Raw genomic sequence first — 24448 nt, forward strand, 5'->3', positions numbered from 1 at the left:
ATATGATAGCAATATGAGAAAAATTTGTCATTTTTGTAACACATTTATCTGTTGGAACTGAGCCTCGACTCTTTATGTTCACCCATGATTCCTTTGTCGGCCTCGGTACAAGTTCTACGTTCTACTCTAGGGTCCATTCACCAATAAAGGGATCTATAGAGAAACTATTGTTTCTTAATTCTCTCTTTGTCTTCTCAGGTTACCTAAATGCTCTCCAATTTCTCCTAAATGAAACAAACTAAAGAAGGTCTTGGTTTGTTTTAGGATCTAAATGTGTCTTTATCCTTGCTGCAATTCTGTTAATTTTTCTAACTTGGGACAGATTTCAGACTCTTTCGATATCTTGTCAGTTTCCCTGATGCAAATCGTATATACTATCAGGGTCGATTGGTAAATTCTGTTTGGTAAGTAGGGCAGGTGGATGTTGAAATGTGGGCTTCTGACATTGGAGCATTTCTCTTCAAACAAAGTGTTCAAGATGAGATTAACATAAGTGCATTCATTTTATTGGAAGAAGTTGGGTGAGATTCATTTTACTTGGTTAAGTTGTTTTCTCACACTTTTTTTTTCCACACAAACATGTGAAATTGCTACTCCACTAAGTTTTTTACAATGACAATGATCACTTATTCCCACTACTAAATTCTTGCTCCCACGTACCTATAATGCATATGGCCTTATGTTTTTCAAACTGCTTGAACCTGAAGTAACTAAAAAAATTCTATTAAGCTTATAAATAAACATTAACATGTAGAATCGACTAATATAATTTAATACCATTTCATTTATTCAATAAAAAAACACAAATAAAATGATATTAAGCTTATAAATAATCACATTAAAATTATATGGTCGCACGTGCGTAAAATGATATTAAGCTTATAAATAATCACATTAAAATTATATGGCCGCCCGTGCTTCGCACGGGTTATAGGCTAGTATATATACTCCCTCCGTCCCACCCATTTGTTTACATTGGATTTGGGCACGGAGGTTAAGAAATATGTATAAAGTAGTGAAAAAGAGGAAGAAAAGTGGGTGAAGTGGTGGGACCCATCGATTTTTAATATATAAAAGAGAGATAGTGGAGTAAAAGTGGTGTGAAAAGGAAGAAAAAGTGATAAAGTGGTGGGACCCATTAACTATTTTGGGAAAGTTTTGTAATGTAAAGAATTGGGTGGGACGTCCAAAAAAGGAAACTGTAAAGAACCTGGTGGGACGGAGGGACTAATAAGTAGAAAGTAGATTAGTAATCGGAAACGTTGTGATTTGTGAACAATAATGTCACCGACATTTTTAATACCAGAAAAGATCCAGAACCTCTCATTAGTCATTACACACCCATGGCTTTAGACAGGCAGCAGTCTATTACACTAACATCCAAACTCACCTGCAATGTCAACACCACCGATAACAACAATCCTTCTTTCCATTCCCGCCGGAAAGTCCGTCGCCGCGGCAGTTTCGCCGCCGAGCTACTCCATGGCCGGAAAAACTTACTTGGCTACCTGCTTTTCTTTTTGCTCCTCTATCTAACTGGGCTGATCACATTTGTGGATCCCATCTCCGCTATCTTCTATAAGCCCTCATCACCTGGTTCAGTCTACAAAAGTCATGAGATCTTTGACAAACTTTGGCCCCAGATTCAGTCTGATAATTCTTCCGCTATTCAGGTTGCATTACTCATCATTTACTATATATTTTCATACCTTTTATTAAAATTTTATTCTGCAGAAGAATTTTTATTTTTAACTGTATTTTTGTATCCTCTTAGTTAGCTCTGTAAATCAATTTAAATAAACTAGGTGATTGATTTTAATTGTTGGATGTTAAGAAGGAATATAGATAAAATTAACTAGTGTATTACATTTACATTAGGAAGTTAAAATTATTCCTTAAACTTTAAATCTAAAGGTGTTTAACTTAGGAACCATGAATCAGGCCAATTTTTTTGCAGCTTGTCATTTAATGAATACAATGTTATTTTATTGACTACTTGACTATATGCTCACCCATAAGTTGCAACTTTTTGTCTACGTTGCCGATGTCACTGAGGCTAGTTTGTCAGTTATTGAACTTTAGTAGCCAAGCAAGTTAGTTTTTGGGTTTTATATCAAACTGCCCACCCGTTACGTCAAAATATCTCACTTATCTTCCATCTCATCGGAGACTCATTTAAACCACTATAAACCAAACATATATCATTTTGCCCCTATCATTATTTATACCTCTTTACTTAATTATTTATCAAAAATCAATCGTTTCACTTTTTACTACAAAACTACTTCGAGTACTTGCATAATTGTTTCTAGTATTTATCAAAATAATTTGGGAATTTCTAAAGCAACATAGCTATTTAGTTAAAAAATTATACAACTATAAATATATATTTAAGTGATCACCCTAGCTATGTTGCTTTATAAATTTTCAAATTATTTTGATACATACTAGAGACAATTATGAAAGTACTCAAAGTGGTTTTATAGTAAAATTTGAAACGGATGATTTTTGATAAGGGTTAATTATCTAGTTAGTCACTGAAGTGGGCTTAGTGTATCAAGTTAGTCACAGAACTGAAAACGGTATCAAGATGGTCAGTCACCATAAATATCAAACAAGTACCTCGAAATATGAGTTCAAGCGGTAAAAATATTATTTATAGAGATTTACACATTATTCTTAAATGTTACCCCAACCAACTAAAAGGATATGACTTCTAGTATTTATGATAATATATTTAGATTTTATCAGGTTTATTTATTATTTATTTTTAATTAAAACAAAGAAAATAACTATATAATAAGAACAAATAATAAATAAACTTGATAAAATCTAAATATATTATTATAAATACTAGAAGTCATAACCTTTTAGTTGGTTGTGGTAACATTTAAAAATAATGCGTAAACTTCTATAAATCATATTTTTAATGCTTGAACTCATATTTCAAAGTACTTGTTTGATATTTATGATGACTTCAGTGACCATCTTGATACCGTTTTCAATTCAGTGACCAACTTGATACATTAAGCCCACTTTAGTGACCAAATTGATAATTAACCCTTTTTGGTAATGATCAAGTAAAGAGGTATAAATAGTGATGTGGGCAAAATGATATATATTTTGTTTATAGTGATTTAAATGAGTCCCCGATGAGATGGATGGGTCAAATGAGATATTTTGACGTAACGGGTGGCCAGTTTGATAAAAACCCGTTAGTTTTTGATAGATGTAATTCCATTTTTGTAAATTTCTTTTCAGTGAGTTTTCTTGCGTTTCTTTTCAGGCATGGTGGGGAACACCACAAAGATTCAGAATGTTGTTATAGTTTGTTTTTGTAATTAAAATGGATAGTGTATGATCTTTAGGTTGTATAACCTGATAGTAAATGTTCCTTAAGAGAATCAGGGGTTTTTTGTTTTATTGGCAACAACTAAAATAATCTAATGTTGTGAAGTGCACCTTTCAACCTGGAATGTTATCTTACCAGCTTTTCTAAAAACTGTGTTAGGAGGAAGGTTTAATTGGCCTTGGTATTCATAATAAATTATGAAAGTATTGAGGTTAAAAATCGAACTCAAGACCTCTCCTCACTCTTGGATCATATCTTACTTTTAACATGTAAGACACTAGTAAATATGTAATGTGCATATATCTAATTATAAGAGATTCTGTAGCGTTATTACTATCTTGTAAATGCTGCTATTTTTTATCTTGCAGTTGTCTACTGTATGGAAGTATAAAAGAAAACTAAAGGAGCATAAGCATTGTCTGAATACTTATACCGCTCGTCGCCGTGGGCGGCGTCGCCATCTTGGTACATATATCTAAATGATATTTTTTTTCTTTGTTTATTTCCAATTCTGTTCATGATAGAATCATTGTCATGTTGGTTTCCAGAGCAAGTCCAAAAATTATTATGAAAGGAACCCTAGTGATTTAGGATAATACTTTTGCAGATTAACTCCAACAACAATCCTTATACTTGTTCCATATTATTATTAGAGCTTATTGCAATTCACACCCCTAGACTTCGGCCCAAAAGCACTTTAGTATGCAGACTTTAGATAATTGCACTTCGTCACCCACAGGTATTTTGTGCGCAGCAATTTGCAACCCTTCCGTCAATCTCCGTTAAATATTTTATGTTTACCGTTATTTTAGGCGGGGTAAAATAGGAAATCCGACTGCAGGTGCCCAGAAAATGGCGATAAGGTGTAGATCAGAAGAGGGAAACACTAGGTGCTCATTTATGGGGTTGGTTGTGTAAGATTCCCAGCCGTTTGGCCGGAAATCGCGAGCAAAAGCGGCGCCGCCGTCGAGTTCTTCGACTTCGGCGGGGCTCTACGCGCTGCCAACGTGAAAATTGAGGGCATGGTTCGATTGGAAATCACCTAAGCAATTTAATGGTACCATCCAATCTATCCCAGACTCAATAAATATGAAAATCCCAAAATTCAATCAAGAACATTCAAAGTTCTCGAAGAATCCTAATTCGAAAATCAAACAGCAATTTCACCATGTTATTGAAGTCCAAATCTGACGTATAATATATGAAAATGATCAGGAAAGAATTATCTACAACATGCACCTCATCTTTTCTCCAGTTGATAAAACAAAAACCAAGTAAATTAGGTCTAATAAACATGAGATTAGGGCTTATATAAAGTAAATGGAGGAAGAAGAATATTAGAAGTGGATTTTCCCATTTTACCCTGCCTAAAGTAACGGTAAACATAAATATTTAACGAAGACTGACGGAAGGTTGCAAATTGCCGCGCACAAAATACCTGTGGGTGGCGAAGTGCAATTATCTAAAGTCTGAATACTAAAGTGTTTTTAAGCCGAAATCTAGGGGTGCGGATTGCAATAAGCTCTTATTATTATAATAATAAAAATTTGAATTACAACAATGTTTTGAAAAGAGAAAAGAAGTGTAAAAATGGTGAAAAATGATTATTATGTTAATATTATATAAAATAAGGAATGGCTAGGGGTTCTTGGAGTTTTAGGGAATTGGAACACCATTATATGGTACATTCCCTGAATTATAACTTAAGGACTCATGTAAAGAAGTTGTTAGACTTGCTCTGAGAGTAAATTTCAGGCATATATTGTCTCATAATATGATCATCTAATTACCTGTAAAGGTACGTCAAACATTTTATTATGTGACAAAACTTTAACTTATGCAACCGTATGTAATTTGGTGAATCTTCCAGGTAGGCTTGGACCTGATTATTACTTGATTGTTGATGCCAATGGAGGCCTCAATCAACAACGCTCGTCGGTATGTTGCTTAACATTACTCTTTGAATCATGTTGTAAAACACACAGTCTAAATGACTTCGTATCTAAAATCCACACTACTCTATTGATATGGTCAGCATCTTCTCAACTTCTTCCTCCTCAACCCCTTGCTTAAATGGGCTCACACATCTCTATATCTGCTTGAAGGCCCTAAATGCACCCCATAAATTTGTACCAGTAGGTTATACACTGAAGCTGTAGCTTGAGTTAATAGCAATGTACTAGTTACTAAAACATCATTGAAGTATTTACCATAATTTGATTATACAGATGTTTAACGCTGTGCATCCCCAAGGGGGTGCCTTCAATTATTCTTACACTTATATTAGCAATTTAGATCTCCAAAGGAATAATATAGCTAGTTCCAAAAAAGAGAACCGGACATGCCACTCTCGGTTATCGCAACCTGCAATTTTTTTTCTACAGATACTATATGGAATACATTCTCTCTTTTACTATAAAGTTGTTTTTTGGGTTGTGAAAGGAATTAAAAATTATATAATAAACTGAATATTCTTTTTGGCGGGAGGAAAAAGAATTTCTTAAGGAGAAAACACTATGCGGTAGAATGTTGAGTAGTGTTTCTAATGCAAGTTAAAGTAATAAAAGAAACTAAGAGGAAAATATACTAGGTTATGCGGAACAAGGAATAAATATATTTATGTAGGCTTACTTTACTAGAAATCAAATTAGCCTAGAAACTAGTTACAAAAACTAGTTACTGACCAATTTCTTTTATGACTGTTTTTAACTACAAAAATCACTTGTTGTGCATCACAATCACTATTTTTCATATAAGAAATTTCACAAATATAGATATATAAATACACATATATAGAACATATATCATCTTCATCTTCAATCATAGTACATTGATGAACCTCCGGGCATCATTATTAACCCCTTCCATTAGTACTGTAGTCACCTAAAATCACGATTGGCCTATTGCCGCTTGCCACCATAATTTGCCACTACTTGTGACAATTTTCCACTATCAAACACCACTTCTTGTCCCTTTCTATCATCATGGACCTCATACAAATTTAATCATCAATAATCGACCACCAATAGCAAACTTAAGTAAATTTTCTCAATTATCAAATATAAAAATCGATTATATTACTGCATAAAATAGCTATTATTAGTGTATAAACCAATGATTTATGTAGTTATAAATAATGATTGTGGGAATGGTTTCTAGTTTATAGAATAACATTGGTTTCCATTATATCACTTTCCTATTTGATCACTTGCCTATATATAAATATAGCCCCTTTTAGAAATAAACATAAACGTCACAATAAACATAACAAATTTAATAACAACAAATCTAGTAAAAAGGATAATATTGAAGAATATTATAAAAAACCACATAAGTTTAAAAAGAAAACATTTAGCACAAATAGGAAATTTACTAAGAGTTTTGGTAAGAGAAGTTATTTGTCACATATATGGTAAATCAGGTAATTATAAAAAATGAATGTAAAGTTAAAGAAAAACTTAACGAGTTACACACACACACATATAGGAGTAAGATCCTAAGAGAACTTTTTATCGAGAGAACCGAGAGAACTAGCCTATCTACCGTAGATCACCCATTCTAATCCAATGGCTACTATAATTAGGAGATTTAGTAAATATTTATTAGCAATTCAATAAAGGGCATAATCGGACACAGATGATTAAAAATCTTTTGGGGAAATATTCATTTATGATCATATATACACATGATTTGGTTAACATAAATAATAAGATATGCAATCAATTGTTTTCCTTTTTTATATTCTCCATATCTCAATCAATCAACTAGAGCATTTAATGTATATTAAACTTTGAATTTCAAATTTCAAATTTTCAAAAGATTCACCATGATGAAAATATTTAATTATCAGATATATCATTTTACGATATTTGAGCGAACATTTTAAAGAATCTCAATTTCATATTGATTATATTCATATCAAAATATATCCTTAGCAAACTGATAACCCGATTATATTTTATAATATATACTAGAATATATTATTAAATGTATTTCTATAATGAAAAGAAAAATATAAATAATAAAATATAAAATTTTTACAAGAATCTTTTTTTTGAGAAATATGGCTTATAGCCTTGCAAATGAGTATCTGTTCTACGGAACTCTTACAAGAATCTTTAAATGTACATATTTTAGAATATCAGCATATTATAATATGTAGTAATTCTACTAAATATTGAGATGTATCTTATTATACATTATTCTACTGTATTGTACCGAACATTTTTTAGAATCTTAATTTCTATTATTATAAAAGAATTATTAAGTAATCAGTATATTTCAATGACAAATGCTTAATAGAATCTTTTACATACATTATTATTATATTATTTCAAGAGTGTTTTTAAGAGAAATCTAATACACAAATATTGATTTAGGAAATATTATTTGTGAGAAGATTCTCTTAAGTGTTTTAAATAAATGAAAATCTTAATTTATTATATTTCATTTTAGTAATGAATAATTTGTTAGTAATTGGATTCCACAACTGCTGATTTAGGATAGAATCTTTAAATGTACATATATTAGAACCTCAGCATATTATAATATGGAGTTATGCAACTAAATATTAAGATATATTAGAATCAAAATGAAGATTGTTTAATATATTCACTTATATGTTTTTCTTATTAGGAATTCTATAAAGTGCTCATTAAATATAATTAAGTTAGTATCCTATTTCAATAATAGAATTATGAGATTCTTTAAAAAATTACTTAAATATAGTTCATTGTATTAATACTTTTTATATTACTTATAACAAATATTTTATGTCAATTTTATAAAAAATATTTAAAAATTCTACTATATATCATTTTACGATATTTGAGCGAACATTTTAAAGAATCTCAATTTCATATTGATAGAATTCATATCAAAATATATCCTTAGCAAACTGATAACCCGATTATATTTTATAATATATACTAGAATATATTATTAAATGTATTTCTATAATGAAAAGAAAAATATAAATAATAAAATATAAAATTTTTACAAGAATCTTTTTTTGAGAAATATGGCTTATAGCCTTGCAAATGAGTATCTGTTCTACGGAACTCTTACAAGAATCTTTAAATGTACATATTTTAGAATCTCAGCATATTATAATATGTAGTAATTCTACTAAATATTGAGATGTATCTTATTATACATTATTCTACTGTATTGTACCGAACATTTTTTAGAATCTCAATTTCTATTATTATAAAAGAATTATTAAGTAATCAGTATATTTCAATGACAAATGCTTAATAGAATCTTTTACATACATTATTATTATATTATTTCAAGAGTGTTTTTAAGAGAAATCTAATACACAAATATTGATTTAGGAAATATTATTTGTGAGAAGATTCTCTTGAGTGTTTTAAATAAATGAAAATCTTAATTTATTATATTTCATTTTAGTAATGAATAATTTGTTAGTAATTGGATTCCACAACTGCTGATTTAGGATAGAATCTTTAAATGTACATATATTAGAATCTCACCATATTATAATATGGAGTTATGCAACTAAATATTAAGATATATTAGAATCAAAATGAAGATTGTTTAATATATTCACTTATATGTTTTTCTTATTAGGAATTCTATAAAGTGCTCATTACATATAATTAAGTTAGTATCCTATTTCAATAATAGAATTATGAGATTCTTTAAAAAAATTACTTAAATATAGTTCATTGTATTAATACTTTTTATATTACTTATAACAAATATTTTATGTCAATTTTATAAAAAATATTTAAAAATTCTACTATATATCATTTTACGATATTTGAGCGAACATTTTAAAGAATCTCAATTTCATATTGATAGAATTCATATCAAAATATATCCTTAGCAAACTGATAACCCGATTATATTTTATAATATATACTAGAATATATTATTAAATGTATTTCTATAATGAAAAGAAAAATATAAATAATAAAATATAAAATTTTTACAAGAATCTTTTTTTGAGAAATATGGCTTATAGCCTTGCAAATGAGTATCTGTTCTACGGAACTCTTACAAGAATCTTTAAATGTACATATCTTAGAATCTCAGCATATTATAATATGTAGTAATCCTACTAAATATTGAGATGTATCTTATTATACATTATTCTTCTGTATTGTACCGAACATTTTTTAGAATCTCAATTTCTATTATTATAAAAGAATTATTAAGTAATCAGTATATTTCAATGACAAATGCTTAATAGAATCTTTTACATACATTATTATTATATTATTTCAAGAGTGTTTTTAAGAGAAATCTAATACACAAATATTGATTTAGGAAATATTATTTGTGAGAAGATTCTCTTAGGTGTTTTAAATAAATGAAAATCTTATTATATTTCATTTTAGTAATGAATAATTTGTTAGTAATTGGATTCCACAACTGCTGATTTAGGATAGAATCTTTAAATGTACATATATTAGAATCTCAGCATATTATTATATGGAGTTATGCAACTAAATATTTAAGATATATTGGAATCAAAATGAAGATTGTTTAATATATTCACTAATATGTTTTTCTTATTAGGAATTCTATAAAGTGCTCATTAAATATAATTAAGTTAGTATCCTATTTCAATAATAGAATTATGAGATTCTTTAAAAAAATCACTTAAATATAGTTCATTGTATTAATACTTTTTATATTAATTATAACAGATATTCTATGTCAATTTTATAAAAAATATTTAAAAATTCTACTATATATCATTTTACGATATTTGAGCGAACATTTTAAAGAATCTCAATTTCATATTGATAGAATTCATATCAAAATATATCCTTAGCAAACTGATAACCCGATTACATTTTATAATATATACTAGAATATATTATTAAATGTATTTCTATAATTAAAAGAAAAATATAAATAATAAAATATAAAATTTTTACAAGAATCTTTTTTTTGACAAATATGGCTTATAGCCTTGCAAATGAGTATCTGTTCTACGGAACTCTTACAAGAATCTTTAAATGTACATATTTTAGAATCTCAGCATATTATAATATGTAGTAATCCTACTAAATATTGAGATGTATCTTATTATACATTATTCTACTGTATTGTAACATTTTTTAGAATCTCAATTTCTATTATTATAAAAGAATTATTAAGTAATCAGTATATTACAATGACAAATGCTTAATAGAATCTTTTACATACATTATTATTATATTATTTCAAGAGTGTGTTTAAGAGAAATCTAATACACAAATATTGATTTAGGAAATATTATTTGTGAGAAGATTCTCTTAGGTGTTTTAAATAAATGAAAATCTTAATTTATTATATTTCATTTTAGTAATGAATAATTTGTTAGTAATTGGATTCCACAACTGCTGATTTAGGATAGAATCTTTAAATGTACATATATTAGAATCTCAGCATATTATAATATGGAGTTATGCAACTAAATATTTAAGATATATTGGAATCAAAATGAAGATTGTTTAATATATTCACTAATATGTTTTTCTTATGAGGAATTCTATAAAGTGCTCATTATATAATTAAGTTGGTATCCTATTTCAATAATAGAATTATGAGATTCTTTAAAAAAATCACTTAAATATAGTTCATTGTATTAATACTTTTTATATTAATTATAACAGATATTCTATGTCAATTTTATAAAAAATATTTAAAAATTCTACTATATATCATTTTACGATATTTGAGCGAACATTTTAAAGAATCTCATTTTTATATTGATAGAATTCATATCAAAATATATCCTTAGCAAACTGATAACCCGATTATATTTTATTATATATACTAGAATCTATTATTAAATGTATTTCTATAATTAAAAAAATATAAATAAAAAATATAAAATTTTTACAAGAATTTTTTTTGACAAATATGGCTTATAGCCTTGCAAATGAGTATCTGTTCTACGGAACTCTTACAAGAATCTTTAAATGTACATATATTAGAATCTCATCATATTATAATATGTAGTAATTCTACTAAACATTTTGATGTATCTTATGATACATTATTCTATTTAGAATCTCAATTTCTATTATTATAAAAGAATTATTAAGTAATCAGTATATTTCAATGACAAATGCTTAATAGAATCTTTTACATACATTATTATTATATTATTTCAAGAGTGTTTTTAAAAGAAATCTAATACACAAATATTGGTTTAGGAAATATTATTTGTCAGAAGATTCTCTTAAGTGTTTTAAATAAATAAAAATCTTAATTTATTATATTTCATTTTAGTAATAAATAATTTGTTAGTAATTGGATTCCACAACTGCTGATTTATTTTTATATGCTACAAAGAAGAGATATGGGACAGTGCCGCTTCACCAAGAACGTTATTAGACACGTGGAAAGTTGTGTTCTTTCACATTGAATATTGTATTACCAGATAGATATAGAAATATTCCACAAGATACTCTCAAGCATCTTGGATGCCTCTTGAGTTAAAACTCTGTCGTCGCTAAAAATATAACAAGAATTCTTTTTCTTTACTGATCATAATAATCAACATCAAGAAGCACCGTTCTAAAAGTAACAATATAAATTTAATTTAACTACTAGATAAAAAGTCTTACAATCAAAGACGCAAATTCTAAAAACCAACTAAAAGTGCAACATATTCCTTCCTCTCTTAGATTCCATAACTCTGTGTAAGACTTGTTCAAGAATACTCTGAAGAACTCCTTAAAAAAAGTTAACAAATGCTCTGCAGAATAAAACAAAAAATCGGATTTAGTTTTATAGGTGTTGTTAGCTAAAAGATTAGTTACAAGAATTGTTTAAAACATCCTTGAACAATGATAGGAAAGACCTCAAACCTTGTAATTTTCTCCCTGTTCTCCATTGTCAACTTCTGTATCTCCCTTATTTTGCTTCTGTGATTATGAAAAAGAAGAGTATCTCTTGTATGTGTTTGTATATATATTGATAATCAGAAATTTGATTAATCTTTCCATTTTAAAGTTTATTCTGATTGATTTGTATGAAATCAGATGTAATCAAAAACTTCCATGTTTAGTAGATTCTTTGATGATCACATTTAAATTACTAAGCAACATGCCCAATGTACAGAAGATTATTACATCAATGCCATTAAATATATCAGTTTTAATTTTGAATACAATTACAATATATCTACGGTTACTATTAGATCTCTCAGTTCTCTTGATAATAAAGTTCTCCCTCGAACCTTATAAAGTTCTCCCTCGAACCTTACTCATATATATATATATATATATATATATATATATATATATATATATATATATATATATATATATATATATATATATAGTCCTACTCCAATAGAAACCAAATTAGCCTAAAAACTAAAAACCAGTTTCTGGACAGTTTTTTATCACTATTTTTAACTAAAGAAATCACTAATTTGTACATAACATATCACTAATTTATATATAGCATATCTCGCGAATATGAATACACACACACACACACACATATGCAACGTATATGACCATCATCTTCACCCAAATCGTAATAATGAACCTCTTACCACTATTACCAGACGTTTCTATGACTTTCCACCATTGTCTATCATCACCAATAGTCACATACACTTTCCATCATAACTTACAAAACTAACGACTACTTCCCATCATCGTACAACTTCTCTTGCGGCTTCCTACCGCTAAGAACCTTTTTACGGATGAAATTGATCATCTATAATCGATTATCAATAGTTTAGATAAGTAGATCTTCTCAATTTTGATAACAAAAATCGCTGTTTACATACTGTATAAAAACAGTGATTAGCGCAGTATAAATTAGTGATACACGTAGTTATAAATAGTGGTAGGAAAACTGATTTCTAGTTTTTATTTTAAGAGTGGTTTCTATTTGATCATGAGCCTATATATATATATATTTGATGAAGATACTTAGTCAATCCTCTAATTAATGAGGATTGAAAATGAATCCAGTAATGATGATGAACATTATTCAGATGTACTTTTTTAACTAACAAGTACTACTAATATAGAAAGGTATAATTGTAAACCAAACATTACAATAGGATGTAATGATAATTGTCACAATTGTTGTATTAAGACACTAAATGTATTATCTAAAAGTCAGGAAGAAGAATAAATTGATTTATTAATAAAATAAGATCCACAATTAATAACACAATATACAACTATATTAAAAACTGTAATGGCATCAGACAATGTAACCAAGACAAATGGAAAACAAGAAAAATCTATATTTAGTCTTGATAAAGCAATTGAAAGATTTAAAATCTCAGTTAAAGAAATAACTTTATAGATTTAAACTAAGAAGTCAATATTAGAAATAAATAAATTACTTGCTTAAAAGAAAAAATTCTGAAATTAAACAAATTAAAGCTAAGTCTGAATTATGAATCCATGATTCTTCTGATGAAGAAAATTTTGAAATTAATGAAAATCTGAATTACTTAAACAACAAGGTCTTTCATTAAGCATACTAAAAGATATTACTATCCAAAAATGATATATTAATATTAAATTAATAATTAATAAAACTTCTGTCATTGAAACTTTTGCTCTTGTTGATTCAGGAGCTGATTTAAATTATATTCAAGATGGACTAAATCCAATAACGTATTATGAAAAAACTAATGAAAGGTTAAGCTCAGCTAATAGTAGTCAAATGAAAATTGAATAGAAATTATCTAAAGTTCATATTTGTGAAGATAATATTTCCCTTAAAACTTCTTTTGTCTTAGTAACAAATATGATTGATAAGATTATATCATGTCTACCTTTCATATACTTTATCCTTTCACTACTTCAACTAATAAATTGATTAGTAAAGACTTAGGCCAAACAATAACATTTAATTATATCTTAGAGCCAAAAGAAAAAGAAATGAGAACTATTCAAGAAGAATCAATTACTAAAACTCTTACATTATTAAACAATAAAAAGAGTCAATTCAAAATATTTATAAAAAAAATGAAATTATATATAAAGGAATTGAGGAACAATTAAAAATAGTAATATCCAAAATAAGATCAAACAATTTAATAAAACTCTATTAAATGAAATTTTGTTCATTAATCCCTCATGCCTTTTGGCATAGGAAGAAACATTTAGTCAACCTACCTTATGCTAAAGAATTTAAAGAGCATTTAATTCTTTCAAAATCTAGACCTATCTAGATGAACTATGAACAATTAGAATATTGTAAGAAATAGATAAACGAATAACTAAATAAAAGATTAATTAGAAATAGCAAATCACCATGGTCATGTGCAGCTTTTATGTTAATAAAAATGTTGGAAAAAAGGAATATCGTACTTGTTAACTAAAAACCATTAACAAGGTACTTGAATGGATTAGATATTCTTTACAAAATAAAAAAGATTTAATAAAGAGGTTGAACCAAGCAGTTATATTTAGTAAGTTTGATTTAAAAAGTGGGGTTTTGACCTTGAAAGCAGGTATACTCCATATAGGAGAAGAACAGCGAATAGGACACGTGGGGGTGTGCGGGGGTGCGGCGGAGTGCGTACGGGATACGCCACGTGGCGTATCGGTGGAGGCAGCGAGGGGGATACGCGGGGGTGCGGGAATGGGGGTGCGGGAGTGGCACGAATTGTAATTTAGAACAACTTTTTTTCAAAGAAAAAGCTTCAAATTAATCAATCAAAACCTGTGTTACTCCTTACTTGTCTATATGTGATCGGATCCTTCGTTGTCATCGCCGGAAAATCTTCTGCAGGTTGTCGGAAAGAGCTGCAGACTCACGGCGGGATGAATGAAGTTTGGCGAGGGACCACGGGGTAGAAGAGGGCAGAAGAAGAGGGGAGATGAATGGGGGAGATAAGAAAATAAATTCTACTGATCTGTGTTTCATGTATACGTATGTATACACTTTGGTACACGTGAAATGAACCTGGACTGAGGGATGTCCACATTCTTTTTTTAATTTTTTATTTACCTTTATCACTTAATGGGCTTCCAGTTGTTATAATTTCATGTAATACCAATTTGTACTACCAACACTAACATTAATTTAGGAACTAATTAAACTTCTGAATTCACAATTTTAAATATAAAAATAAATGGTTTAATTGTTATGAAAATTTTTAAATTATATTTATTTATATAATAATATATATGTATATATAATATTTTTAATATTTTAATATTTGCCGTATCCCCTCGCACCCGTATCCCCATATTTTGGAATTCGACGAATTCCTATATCCACATACCGCACTCTCGCACCCGCACTTATGCTTCCTAGGTTTTGAAAAATCTAAATTAGTAATGAAGATAGGTATAAAACTGCCTTTACTACTCCCTTTGGTCACTATGAATGGAATGTAGTTCCATTTGGACTCAAAAATTCCCCTAGTGAATTCCAAAATTCACTAATAAATATATTCAACATTTTTAGTCCTTTCTCAGTAGTTTATATAGACGTTGTTCTTGTTTATTCCAATTCAATTAAAGAACATTGGAAACATTTTAAATCTTCTTTTAATACAATTAAGACCAATGGCCTAGTAAGTGTGTCTTATTCCAAACGAAAGTAAGGGGTCATTTGTTAACCCCTGGACGAGACTAGATTAGTTGGATGAGGCATCGTTCAGGATTCAAGTCATTTGTTTAAGTTTGTAAGTTGTTGGACGACGTCTACAAATCTTCTGGACGTCCCGGCCTTGATACTGTAGCTAGATGGTTCAAAAGGACGCCCGCAGCATGTGCCCACTTTCCAATTTTGATTTTTGTTGGCTCTTATGAATTTTAAATTTTACAATTTATAATATGTAATATTAATATAGTTTATAATCTTTATTTGCATACTTACACTATATTTTGATTATATTATTTGTTTATTTGAAATTTTTTTTTCATCATATTTTTTACTCATCCAGAAATTTGATTCAGATTTAACAAATGACAAAATAATTTATTCGTCCAGAAATTCTACCCCTTCAGATTTTTTACTCATCCAGAAATTTGATTCAGATTTAACAAATGACCCCTAAGATTACTTGATAAAACCCAACTCCAAAGATTTTTAGGATCACTCAACTTATCACTCAACTTAGGAGACTTTTACAAAGATCTTAGGAAGCAATGTAAGCCATTATTTGAACGGCTATCAGGTAATCCCCCACCTTGGACTTCAATCGATACTTCTATTGTCTAAGATTTTTAAAAAATTATGTCAAGACACTTACCTATCTTGGTATTTTTAATCCCTCTGCATTCAAAATAGTGGAAACTGATGCATGCGAAGTTGGATTTGGAGGAATCCTCAAACAAAAGTCAAGTCTTTCTTCACATGAAGAAATTGTTTTTTTTACTCAGGTGCTTAGCACCATTCCCAACAAAATTATTCATCCATAAAAAAAAATTAAGTTTAGTTTTATGCATCAATAAATTCCAATGAACTTTTAAATCAAATTTTTTAAGTCAGAATTGATCGTCAGTCAGCAAAATTTATTTTAGAAAATGTTCAAAATATTGCATCAAAACAGATTTTTGCTAGATGGCAAGCATTAATAATCATATTTGATTTTGATACACAATACATTAAAGGGAGTGAAAAATCTATTCCAGATTTTCTAAATAGAGAATTTCTACAAATAGGAGTGAAAGATGAGTGTAAGAGATAATCCAGACAGTATTCGAGGAGGTAGTAGCTCTCACGGGAGAGACAGTTGTGATAGTAAGCTTAAAGGAGCAATAGGCCTTCATCTAGTTATTCCAATCCAACCAGTGAATCTAGTTAATAGACACCAAGTTTTAGGCCAAATCCCTAAATCGTATAACATGGTCCTAGCCAGTAAACCACTAGTTATTGATCCTTTTGCAACTACTAGTAAACCTATTGTCCCATTTGTCCTTTTTAACATTTTTGGAAAACCAGTTTTTGAATATACTCAAAATCATGAAGAAAATACTTACCAAAAAAAAAAAAAAAATCATGAAGAAAATAATATCAGAGCATCTCCAACGGGTTGGCCATAATGGTTGGCTAAATTATACCTGTTCATTATGTAAAATTTGCTGAACCTGTAAGACATTTTGCTTCGATGGTATTGTCTATATTGGTTGGATATAATTTAAAAATAGTATGTTTTAATATTTTTGATTGTTATAAATAGAATATATCACTTTAATATGGTAATAAGTGATGTGTAATCTTCCTACAGATTTCTTACAAGCCTGTAGTGGATCGACAAATATAGTCATCCATAGGAGGTTGACTATAATTATAGACAAGGGGTTGGTATGGTTGGAGTGTTTTTTTTTGAAGATATAGGCTATATATTTTACTTTTGGTATGCCGACTAATTTTTTAGCTAAGGGCGCTCCATGGTTGGAGATGCTCTTAAGAGCATCTCGAATGGCGTTGGCTATAATCATTGGCTAAATTGGACCTGTAAAACATTATGTAAAATTTGCTGAACCTGTAAGATATTGTGCTTCAATAGTATTGACTATACTGGTTGGTTATAATTTAAAAATAGTATGTTATTAATATTTAGATTGTTATAAATAGAATATATCAGTTTAATATGGTAATAAATAATTTGTAATCAGTGGGAAGGAGGAAAATAAACTGCGGAAGATGACGTGGAATTCACTACAGATCTGTAGTGGTTCGACAAATATAGCCGTCCATAGGGGGGTGGCTATAATTATAGACAAGGGCTTGCTATGGTTGGAGTGCTGTTTTTTGTGGACATTGGCTATAATTTTTAATTTTGGTAAGCCAACTAGAGTTTTAGGTAAGGGCTTCTCATGGTTGGAGATGCTCTAAATACCTTTTTCTGACATTGTGGGTAATCGTGAATGACCTAATAAGTTCAGTATCTTCTTGGTCATGTACTTTCTGCGTGAGCATCGCCTACTGAACTTTTTGTTTTCTCAGATCTGCAATGCAGTGGCAGTTGCTGGACTATTAGGTGCAACATTAATTATTCCCCGATTTGAGCTGCACAATGTTTGGAAGGATCCAAGGCAAGTAATTTAATATGACCTTGCTATGTACTTTTTCGTTGGGAGAATTCTTCATTTCTTTCGGCTTCCTGAAAGTTTCGATAGAAAATAATGTTTTGGCTTTTATGTAACTTCCAGAAGATATCCTTTTGTGGTGAAAAATGTGTACTTGAATTTTGTAATGCCAGTAGGCTTATGTAAATTCTCCCCGATTTTTGCTTACTTGAGTTTCCTTTTGAGTATACATAATTTCTCCTTTGTCTACCTTCTTGTTATTGTTCATTACCTTAAAGTTGATAATATGAAAGATAAGATTCAAGGCAGGAGAGAAGCAGTCAAAGAAGTCTAGTTATCACAATCATTTAATTTAAAGGTGAGGCTATGCAGTTATCAAATGCTTGGATGTGTTGGCATTAGGTGAAAGGCAATGTAAGACACCAAAATTTTGCATGCTTAAATCTCTAGATTAAGGAGTAACAGTTTTCTGTGTTATATCAGCGTTATGTTCAATCTTTGGTGTAGTATAATAAATTTGGAATTTAGAGTGTTAGCATGTATGGATATTTTTCGTAACTGTATGTTTTTGTATGCACATGCTGAAGCTCAATACCGTGTGTTTCCTTTAAATTTTATGATGATATCTATGTTATCTTTTCCCGACTTGTGCTTTGCAGTTTATTTTCGGATATCTATGACGAGGATCATTTTATCAACATTCTTCAGGGTCATGTGAATGTGGTGAGGGAGCTCCCAAAGGATTTAATGGAAAAGTATGATAACGTCAGCAATATGAAGTACCTAAAAGTTCCTGCTTGGGCTTCTGCCAGTTTTTACCTAGAAGAAGTTCTACCAGTCTTACAAAAGCGCAGGTAGGTAGTTAATATCTCCTAAATTTTGTTGCCCAAACTTGTGCCAGGAAGAACACTTCAGTTATCAAGTCGAAAGTAAATTAGTGACTTATCAAGGGAAAAAGATAATTAGTCAGTTTCTGCATGTAAAATGTGAGACCTCATATGACCTTTGATGGAAAGGTTTCAATTCTTATTCTATCTTTCCAAAGTGATGATATATTTATGGTGAGGGATGCCGTGTCATGGAGGGTAGCCGAGCCTCTAATTTTGAGAGAGATGATTGCACAATAACTAGCTATTGTAGGCTATGGTGTTGGCGTCATATCAGACAAGAGAGGAACAAAAGTGACTAAATACAACACTTATATAATGAAGTCAAGGAGACTTGTGCAAATCTTATGGAGGTCCAAACTCTGCATGTTTTGTTACTCATGATATACTTCAGTGTTTTAATAGTTTATACAACATTGCTTTCGACTTGCAATCAGAAAGCTGGCAACACATGTTGCATTGATGTCACCATCCATTGTGCAATCAGTCAATTTTATTAAAACTCATCCCTTCAATTTTTGATTTATACCGATTATATTCTATGCTATGACAGATTGTAACTCAAATTTGCTTAAATACGCACTGTATTTACCGTCATTGTGTGTACTTCGTTACATGTTCATACAGGGTTATCCGCATTGCTCCATTTGCAAATAGATTGGCAGTTAATCTACCTCCACAAATTCAATTTCTGAGGTGCCTGGCCAATTACGAAGCCTTAAAATTCGTCGATCCCATCTTAATGCTGGCAAGAAAGTTGGTCAAGCGTATGACTAAAAATATCTTAAGCTCCGGCGGTGAATTCATTTCAGTCCACCTTCGGTTTGAGGAGGTAGAATATGTTATACTTATATGAATTCTGTCATTTTTATTTAATGTTCAAGTAATATTTGTCTGAAATACCATTGTCCATACATTTGTACTCTTAGGACATGGTGGCCTTCTCATGTTGTGTTTATGATGGTGGAGTAGCTGAAAGAATCAGGATGGAGTTGGTACGTGAAGAAGGATGGGGAGATAAGTTCAAACGAAACAATCGTGTAATTGAACCTGGTCTCAATCGAATTAATGGGAAGTGCCCCATGACCCCTTTGGAGGTTAGTTTATTTAATTTTTTTCGTATTCTACCAGCTCATTGATTTCCTCTCCCATTTTTACTTTTTCAAAAAATAGTAGTCACATCTTATATTTGAGCTCCAATCTCTGTTCCTTTGTTGTCTTTCAAAGTTGTTCTTACACTGCCTTGTAAATTTTAAAATGGAAGAGAAAGTTAATCAGGACATTCTTAGATCAGGTTTTTGAAAATGTATAGATGTATCTAATAGTCTCACAAATTTTCATTGAGTAGATAATAAAATTCTGTTGTTTTATCTTTTCGTTGTCAGCATAGGTTGGAATGATGCTAAGGGGTATGGGATTTACCAACAACACTCCAATTTATTTGGCCTCGGGGAAACTTTACCAGGCTGAGAAATACTTAGCACTTCTGAGGAAGATGTTTCCTCTTCTAGAGACGAAGGAATCACTTACAAAACCAGATGAGCTTGCTTCATTTCAGGTGAATTATTAAATAAAAATAAACAATAATAAGTACTTGACTTCTAAAAGGTCAGTAACTTTGGTGTTTTTGACCATAATAGTTTAACTTTTAGCCGTTGTTGCATCAATGTTATAAAATTATTATATATTGCTTGTAAATTTAATTTGAAAGAAATAGTATTCTCAGAACAGTGTGGATTGTTGCCATAAATCTATTGTCTTTAGCAGTGAAAGTAAAAGTAAAAGAAAACGTAGCCATATTTGCTTGCCAGCCTTCATTCTCAGAGTGTCCGACCATCCTTCTTTACTCGACTTGACTGCTATTTGGAATGTCCTGAAAATCTAAGTGATTCACATCACTCCACACGGGGCATTGGCTGTATGACTACTGTATTGTGGAAGGAAATGATGATAGGCATATAACATAAAACATTTCTTACACCTACTGTCTTCTTTGAAGTGTGTGGCAGTCAAACTAGGTGAATAATTATATATCCTTGGTCATTGTCGAATAAGTTTTTTTTTACTGTGGTTACCAAATAGCAACGGCAGCTTATAGTAGAGTGAGCAAGTTGACTTTGTCATTTGATACAGATTTCTCTCTTTGATTGATTAGGGCTTCTCTTCGAGGTTGGCTGCTCTTGATTACATGGTCTGCTTATCTAGTGAAGCATTTGTTACCACTCAAGGTGGAAACTTTCCACATTTTCTCATGGGTCATCGAAGATTTCTGTATAATGGCCATGCTAAGACCATCAAGCCGGATAAAATGAAGCTTGCACGTTTACTGTATAATACTAGTATCAGGTATTTAAGTCTACTGCTGCTTCTTACTGAGAAACTTTTTGTCTCTGGATATGATATAGCATTGCCCAGTAATTTCATTAATTGTGGAAAAAAAGTTGGGTTGGCCTTGTAAAACAAATAAAAAATCAAACATATAATGAAAACATGCACTTCTGACTTGTTTTTGTACAAATAGCAATGTCTATAGTGCTAGCAAATTCGGTATAGAGGGTTGTATATAAGGTATAGGGTGACACGGAGTAAACTATGCCTATGAAACACAATCTTGTTAAAAGAGGCAAAAAAATAAGCTACCCTATCTAGGCAAAGGAGAAAATCTTACTTGATCAAGATCATGTGTGCATGGTGACTATGTATTTTAAAGTTTTTTTGTGAGATAATATGCTTTTAGATTATTTTTTTTCAAAAAAAATGCAGAAACTTAATACGTTTTACAGTCTAGAGAGATGATACAATAAGATATAGGGTTGAGTCAACCTATAGAAATTGATATATTCTTTTGGAATTAAATACATTTTGATCTGTTTAGCAACTTTGGCTATGTTATGTCATTGTCATAATTTTAATAATACCTGAGGAGCTGAGGAAGTAGAGATTGTCTTCCCAGAATAAAGCAGAAAATGATAAAAGTAATGCAAAGTAATATTCTAATGGATTATGTATGAGTGTATGAAACGACTTGATGCAAATTTTTCATAGTTCTCGAATTGTAATCTGATAATACTTGCAAGCATTGCCTCTAATACATGATGGGAGAACTACCATGTTTATTTCTGTTCCAAGAAACTTGGAGACTGCTGGTGTGACTATCTTGATGATTAAAGTTTTATAATTTGCTTACAGTTGGAGCTCCTTCAAGGATGAAATGAAATTAATGCTTGCAGAAAGTGACCGCCGGAGTGTAATGGTACCTAGATCTGTAAATAGCAATAGAAGGGATTCTCTGTACTCGAGCCCTTTTCCAGAGTGTCGATGTGTATGGGAAGCATGGAATTCAACCCTCAAATTACCTCATGCTGTTAATATGCAGGGTCATTAACTTGACCCTTTCACGGGAATGTTGCTCATTCTACATATACTTCTACCACTTGTGCTGTCAAGACGCATATAATATACTTAACTGCAGCTATGTAGTTTGTTCTTTGCTAAATACTGTTGCAACTACATGGAAGGTTGTACACACGACAAAGTCGTAAATATGAGGGAGAATTTTATCTGCTCAGCATTATATAGCATTTGGAATGGAAAGTTCAATTTCTCGTCCAGTTTCGATACTCGTACGTGAATTGCATGTTGAATCTCGAGGAAAACTACTTGTGGCTCTCTTAGCATATATGCTATCTATGCATCACCGGTGGCGCATACATTTAAAGCAATAAAAGGATTACATGTTCCGAACTTGTGAAGCTAGCAAGCTCTTCAGCTGTCATTCCTACATTCATTATGTCTCTTCCTTGTATACTAGTTAATAGTTATGAACATCTGTTTAGGCAGGAAATATTTGGAAATTTATAAGGTTCGTCTGCTACATTGTCGCCTCTAGGTTTTGTTGCTTAAGGACCTCTGTTTTGTATTGTGGAAGTACCTTAGCAGCAAATGTTGAGAACTATCAAAGTAAATCTTTATGAAGCTTCAAGGCTTGTTCGCTTTGTGCTTACATTGTCCGGTTTACGTTGTTGTTATGCCTTTACTGTTTCATTTTCCTTGCAGGTTTACAGAACTATTATTCAACTTACTTCCTCCCCAAACTCTACTGATTGCCATCTCTAGTCCTGGAGGCTACATATTTGTATGTATACCCTAATTAATCATTTGTGAACCGGGTATGTGTATAATTGTCCGGTTTACGTTATTGTTATGCCTTTACTGTTTCATTTTCCTTGCAGGTTTTGGTTCGGTTGGCCTAAAAACCAAACCCGAACCAAATTCAATCGGTTTTCAAAATTAAAAACCAAATCCGTAACAATACCATAAAAATCGGGTTTGGTATAAACCATTGAGATTGATTCAGTCGGATATCTGTCAGTTAGGAAACTTTTGCCATCCCTACTCAGGACCAACCCGGCCTCTGCCTCGACCTCTTTTCACTCACCTGGGTTACGATCAAATTTAACCATCAGATTCTACTCTCATCTCTTTTTCTTCTCCAATCTAACATCATTCCTCACTCATTTTCACAAGTAATTTAAATTATATATTTACATTCCAATAATTATTATGAAGTTGTACAGTAATAATTTAAAGCATCTCGGTCTTTGTCTTCAAAAGTCTGACACGAGTCTTCAATTTCAACTAAAGTGTCACAAAGATAATACTAGTCTATACTATGTAAACAAGAGATGTAAACACACACAACTAATAGGACACCATTGAAGCTTCAAAGAAAAGCTTGTATATATGAAGAACATTTACAGAGAAAGCTAGAGAGAGAAAAAGTAAAACTGTACAACTAACTTACTATCCACTACTCTGCTCAACTGAATATATATACAACCTACATATTTACAACTAACTAACACAGCTGTCATGAGCTGTCATGAGCTGTCACACCAGGTGACTCGGATGCTGACTTGGACGTTGAGGTGTATAATGTAACATCCCCCCTCAAGCTAGGTGGCGACAGAAGATTGATGACACCTAACTTGGACTGTAGATTATCAAGCTGAATCGATGATAGAGCCTTTGTAAACATGTCAGCCGGTTGAGAATCAGTGCGAATGTGACCAGTAGAAATCAGCCCTTGACTGAGCTTATCACGAATGAAATGACAATCGATTTCAATATGCTTTGTACGTTCGTGATAAACTGGGTTAGAAGCGATATATAAGGCTGATTTATTGTCACAAAACAAGGGAACAGGTACTGGAGAC

The 24448-nt window shown here is 30.7% G+C and overlaps 1 protein-coding gene across 1 annotated transcript; it reads left to right on the forward strand.

Annotated features, from left to right (window-relative positions):
* Nucleotides 1–1259: 1259 nt before the first annotated feature.
* LOC108221893 (O-fucosyltransferase 10) lies at nucleotides 1260–23235 on the forward strand. Its single transcript, XM_017395747.2, has 10 exons — nucleotides 1260–1673; nucleotides 3721–3817; nucleotides 5223–5290; nucleotides 18263–18351; nucleotides 19005–19199; nucleotides 19860–20064; nucleotides 20162–20329; nucleotides 20623–20790; nucleotides 21388–21578; nucleotides 22422–23235. Exons 1-10 carry the CDS (start codon nucleotides 1344–1346, stop codon nucleotides 22615–22617), a joined length of 1707 nt encoding a protein of 568 aa, XP_017251236.1. The 5' UTR covers nucleotides 1260–1343; the 3' UTR covers nucleotides 22618–23235.
* The last annotated feature ends 1213 nt before the right edge of the window (nucleotides 23236–24448 follow it).

Source organism: Daucus carota, chromosome 5 (assembly GCF_001625215.2).
Source record: "Daucus carota subsp. sativus chromosome 5, DH1 v3.0, whole genome shotgun sequence".
Taxonomy (NCBI): Eukaryota; Viridiplantae; Streptophyta; class Magnoliopsida; order Apiales; family Apiaceae; genus Daucus; species Daucus carota.